This window comes from Oryza glaberrima, chromosome 5, assembly GCF_000147395.1.
Source record: "Oryza glaberrima chromosome 5, OglaRS2, whole genome shotgun sequence".
Classification (NCBI taxonomy): Eukaryota; Viridiplantae; Streptophyta; class Magnoliopsida; order Poales; family Poaceae; genus Oryza; species Oryza glaberrima.
Window position 1 is genome coordinate 18,003,008 of NC_068330.1, and position 6,000 is coordinate 18,009,007.

General features: G+C 40.8%; 1 protein-coding gene across 1 annotated transcript; it reads left to right on the forward strand.

Annotated features, from left to right (window-relative positions):
* The first annotated feature begins 191 nt into the window (after nucleotides 1–191).
* LOC127773842 (uncharacterized) lies at nucleotides 192–5,593 on the forward strand. The gene is made up of 4 exons (XM_052300033.1): nucleotides 192–580; nucleotides 2,537–3,566; nucleotides 4,035–4,888; nucleotides 5,099–5,593. The coding sequence occupies exons 2-3, from the start codon at nucleotides 2,598–2,600 to the stop codon at nucleotides 4,869–4,871; spliced, it is 1,806 nt and encodes a 601-aa protein (XP_052155993.1). The 5' UTR covers nucleotides 192–580; nucleotides 2,537–2,597; the 3' UTR covers nucleotides 4,872–4,888; nucleotides 5,099–5,593.
* The last annotated feature ends 407 nt before the right edge of the window (nucleotides 5,594–6,000 follow it).

The following is a 6,000-nucleotide window of genomic DNA, read 5'->3' on the forward strand; positions in this document are numbered from 1 at the left end:
CAGAGAGAGTACTAGATTTATCATTAAGCAAACTATCATAATATATAACTCTTTTATTTAAAATATTATATTTTTATATAAATATTGTTGGTCAAAGTAATATTTTAAGACCACGTGAGGGTTAAATAATGTTTATATTTTAGGACGGAGTATTACTTTGAATTCATTTTCCTTCCATCCCGTTTTCATCGTGCACAGGAGGACGTGCACATGAAGAAGCACATTCCTCCGCTTCCTCATTTCCTCCCACCGAAAAAAAGCTAGGGTTTGGAGCTGTGCGCCGCTGCTCGTCGCCGCCCCCATCCTCCGTCGCGGGGCGTCGGCACCGGCTCCCTCCTTTCCGTCGGCTGGCCGCCAAGAAAATCTAGGGTTTGGGCTGTGCGAGGCAGCGCCGGGGCAGCAGGGAAGCGGCGAGGCGGCAGGCAGGCAGGCAGGGGCAAGGCCAGATCCGCCGCGCGCAGCGGCCTCGTCGGGCCGGTGGCAACGAGGGCTCGTCGGCTCGTCAGATCCAGTGCCCCTTTTCTCCCTCCCTCCCCCTCCTCGATTTGGTTTGCGGGGGGTGCTCGCCAAAAGCTTCGGGGTACGCATTGCAGAATTTTGTTAGTAATGCGCTGCATGTGTTGATTGATTGCGCTTTTTTTTTTTTGCATTACATTTGAATTTGACCGTATTGTTCCCTGGTAGCTATATTTATGGACTTTATTGTTTTGAGTATTATTGTAGCTAGCAAGTCACTTTCATCCATGTAGTTTGAGATGGACAAGCGGCTCGCTAAAAGGCGAAAGCTGATGTTTTTTTCTTTTGGGCCATTGCTTTCTTCGCTGCTGCTATTGTGACTTTGTATGCCAGGTCTAGATTAATGAAAAGAAGACAGCAAATATTTGACTGCCTAAATACTAGAATTTATTACAAGAATGATTCAACCTGCCAAAAAAAATGTTAGAGCTCCTTTATTTCCATTTGTGTGAAGTTTTGAGGGGATGTGAATCATGTGACTTGCTTTGTGATACCATACATGTAGCCACTGTTTGTTTGAGGGGTAGGTTGATTTTTGTAATTGCTAGATTTTACAAAACTGCAATTATTTGGTCAAAACTATCACTTTGCTGCAACTTAACTAGGTATTTCACAAAACTTTAACTAGTTGCAACATTCTGATAAATCATGTACTGTTGTTACCGTTCTCTGAAATGCTTAGTTAAAGTTGCAGCAAACTGAAATTTACTCAACGTTATTTGAACAACTAGTATTGTATTGGAGCCATTGATGGTACACATATATGGGCAACTGTTAGGAAGTCTATGGAGGCTTCTTTTCATGATAGGAAAGAACATGAGAACACTCTCTCTCACTTTTGGTACAGCACAACATAAGCATTGTAAATACCCAATGAAAATGTTATGGAATTTAGAACCAGACATTAAAGAAAGGAATGAGACTGAGGCTCTGTTCGTTCCCCAGGGTTCCCAACTCCCCACCCTTGTTTTCCGCGTGCACGCTTTTCAAACTACTAAACGGTGTGTTTTTTGCCAAAAGTTGCTTAAAAAAATCATATTAATCCATTTTTGAAAAAAAATAGCTAATACTTAATTAATCACGTGTTAATGCGAACATCGTTTTACGTGCCGGGGAGGAACCCCTCCTCCCGAACAGAGCCTGACTACTGAAGCCACATCTCAACAAGAACTGGATACAGAATGGTAGATTTGCCACCTATCTCCTGTCTTCGTGATAACTTAACGCATAGCGGAGCGGGGATAGGGGCCTGCCTCGGTGTCGGTGGGAAGGCTCACACTCAGCCCTGTGAATTGATTTTGGACGTCCTTTTTGAAATATGAGGGCGGATTTTGGATTTTGCATGGAGGCAGTTTCTGAAGTTCCCTTTGATTCTTTTTTCCTAGGAAAAAAGGTTCGTTCAGTCTGAACCAGGGGCATGTTCTTGAATGAGAGGCTGAAAGACCTGTTAATGTGTCATTTAGTCTCAGCTGGGCCTGTTATCAGGAGTAAATCACCCACTGAGTCCAAATGTTTAGAGTATTGTATGCTCATCATGATGCTGTAATTTAACTGTTATCTGCCTGTTCTGTGTAATGTTTCATCTTCCATTTTCATATTCCTGTAACCATTGAACCAATTCAATGGAATAAGTCTCTGTTAACATTGATTCAGGTTTTAGAAATGCATTCACTGGTAATTTCAAGCTGGTTCGAAATTCTTGAACTTTAACACTAGTTCATATGTTTGGAGCATGTAGCCATGGTCAGCAACTGCAGGAAATTCTTGAACTTGAACTAGTGCAGTGCAAACAAGACAGTCTCTAGTAAATCACCTATATCATACATGCATATAACTTACACATATTTCCATATTATCATCTTTTGTAATAGATGCAATAGTTCTGTTCACCTTTTTCTGACAAGTAATTCTCTCAAAACTATCATGATCGTTCCATACAGAAGAATTTCCTTTAGTTTGTCCAATGAATGAATGGAGAAAGGGCTGTGCTCAATTTACTCATAGTTCTGTTTTGACACAGATTGGAGTATGATTTTGAGGATCTGAATAAAAGAAGTCAGTAAAATCATTTGTCTCTCACGATGGAGAAGATACAATCTGATTGCCCTTATCCTGGATGTTTCTTCTGTGTTATGAAAGAGGCGAACCCTAGTAAACGAAGAGCAAGTGTACTGAAGTTCTTTAGGGAACTTCCTTCTCAAGATGATGATGGTCAAGTTCTCCCTATTAGTGGTCTTTGGAATACTGCGATGGCACATCCAAATGACCCTGAATTCATCAACTTGGGGATATTTGAATGCATGTCAGCTCTTATATGGAAGGGACTGAAAAACAGGCGTTGGCTTTCTCATGATCAGAATATTTACATCCCATATTATGCGGCACATATAATTGGATCCTACACAATGAATATGGAGGAGTTTGCGGAACGTGCTGTTCGTGCTGGTGTAATACCTCCATTGGTTGAACTCTTGCGAGGCAGGCTAACTTGGGTAGAGCAAAGGGTTGCTGTTAGAGCTTTGGGGCATTTGGCTACATATCCCAGTACATTTCCTGCAGTTGCTGACCATGGAGAAGTACTTGAACTTGCTATTCAACTTGCTTCAAGTTCTCTAGAGATTGTGTATTCTCATTTTTACCAGTTTGTGGACCGAAGGATTGGCTACCACTGTGACCTTCTCACACGAGGCATGGGTGGTGTGGAAATGGAATCTCGCAAAGCTGAGGAATGGGCAAGCCAACTTCAGTGCTGGTCTTTGCAACTCATTAACTGCTTCGCATTTAAGTCTGAATTTCTCCATGATATTTGCAAGGCTGATTTTCTAGTCAAGTTACCTGGAATGTGGGGTGGACTCGTAAATGAGAACTCACCTGCTGGTGTTGGTTTGCTAAGAACTATCTGCCAGAGCAAGCTTGGCCGAGGCCATGTTGCTAATATTCCTAGTGTTGTTGAAGCTCTCTGCAACATTGCCTGTTCTTCAGATGACTGGCAATACATGGCTGTTGATTGTTTACTTTGGTTGGTGCAGGATTCAAATACATGTCATAAGGTAGGACATTCTTAAATACATCACATGCATCACTTAAAGGGACTCTACAGCACGACCAATTTTTTTTTTGTCTTGTCTTAATAACTTGGGGTCTACTCAGTTAATTTTTTCCAGATTATAGCTATTTTTTAATTAGGGTTGCTTAAGATCTACGCCAGTAAAAAATGCAAAAACTATATGGAACATATACTCTGATGTTAAATTTTAGTTTCTGTCAATGGACTAATGGAGGCACACACTGTGTTTTAACTGGAATAGTTATGTTGATTGATTAGCATTTTAGAAGGTTGTTTTGATGAGGTCTACGTGGTCACTTGTTTTTCTTTCTTAAAGTGGTCTTTATGTGTTCAATTGTTGGCAACAGCAAATTTATATTTTGGCTGCTAATTTAGTATGAATGCAAGCATTACAGATCTGTTAATATCTGTTTTAATGCATGTAGTCATGTTTTTGTTTCCCTTGGTACAGGTAATAGATAGAGTTGCCTCAACACTGATAGATTTAGCAAATATCTCAATGCTCGGTGATTATAAAAAACTTGGTGACACCATTGTCACAGTGCTCCAAGAATGTATGCAACAATATGCAAATTCACGGAATTCAATTAGTACTCACACCAAAGAACAAATTGATGAACTCTTGAGTTCCAAGCAGAGTTTGAAATTGGAGAAGAATATGCCAAAGGAGGATCTTCATATAAAACAAGCAGCAGCATTGGTTGTTAAGTTGGAAGGCAATTCACTTTTCTCTTCAGGGAACATAGCAGGAGCTGCAGCAAAGTACTCTGAAGCACTTGCGCTATGTCCAATGAAGTCTAAGAAAGAAAGAGTGGTGCTTTATAGTAATCGAGCTCAGTGTTATCTACTCCTGCAGCAGCCATTGGCTGCCATAAGTGATGCTACCCGTGCATTGTGCCTTCATAGTCCTTTGAATCGCCACGCAAAAAGCTTGTGGAGAAGGGCTCAAGCATACGATATGCTTGGTTTAGCGAAAGAGAGCCTGTTGGATGCAATTCTCTTTATAAATGAATGCTCTCAGTCAAATGATCCTGACCTGTCATTAAAGCAAAATAAAGTTCCTGATTATGCTGAGCGTTTGGTGAAGAAGCAGATGCGCACAGCTTGGTTATTCAGGGAAGCAGCTTTGAAACATGGGGGAATCCATTGCGAGGGAGAAGCTAGTGATGCTTTTGGTCAAGAGGCAGATGACTCTGAGTGGGAAACAGCCAGTGAAAGTGATGCTGAGAATGATGCAACAGGAGAGGCAGATGATGAAACTGAATGGAAGAACGATAACCAAGTATGAGAAAAGCTGAGAACCAGGTACATTATGTCTCCTGCTAGTTAATTTCTTTGCAGGAAGAAACATGAAGATTCCTGGAAGTGATTTTGATGCTTGTACTTCAAAGTCTTGCTTAGAATGAGTTAATATGTTTTTTCACATATAGTATTCCTTGACAATTCAGGAGATTACTGTTTTGCTATGTGTAAATCAGTTGTCACTGAGACCCCTCCGGTTCCATTAATTTTCAGGTTTCCTTGCCATTCAGGACGATTGTTGGTGTTGCTTATGTTAGTAGAAACAATGGAACCACCTGCTTGTCTTCTGTACGAGTAAACTGAAACAAAGTTGTGAACTGGACGGAGCCAGCTTACAGAAAGCCTTGCAAGAATGGCTTTCAAAAGTGACAAATCTGGTGCCACTGTATTTATCCTATTGAGAACGAGGCTGAATTTTTCAATGCCATTTATCATCTCATCACCATGTTGGATTTGTCAGGGTTGTGCTTGTGATTCGTTCGATGTGTTCTATTCGGGGAGTAGTTTCATGTTTGGTGTTGTAAAATGTGTTTCCACCGATTTTTCAGCTTTTGAATGGACAAAACTGTGCCTTCTTTTTTTCCTCCTTTCTTGATGTGTGAAGTTTTGCCAAGAGGCAAACTCTCTGGCACTGTTTTCTATATTCTGCAGTATTGAATGTACATTTTCTTCAGGGTGGATGCTGTATTTTCTTATTGTAAAACTCTATATTGGTTGAGGATTAACTGGTTTCTAGTTTATGTGTCCGTAGGTTGAGTTTACTATGTGCTCAGTGGTTGCCGGCCTTTGTCTGGGTGCTCAGATAGCGACCTGAAATGTAAGGCTTGAGAACTTGAGTGTGGTGCTCAAACCATATGTAAATATTGTTCTGCCTATTCTTAATGTTCATTTAGTACGCCGTTATGCATATAATGATGTAACAACCCAGGGTTTTATCTATAGTTTTACTCGTGCTTGGGTCCCATTAACTGAGAACAGTATTAATTAAGTTACGATGTTGGCCAAGTCCTATTAAAATATTGTGAAGTGAGCATAGCTCAACTGGTTAGGTTCCTTGTGGTGAAACCAGCCTATGCGGGTTCAATTCCTAGATTTGACACGGGTGCTTGTATTTA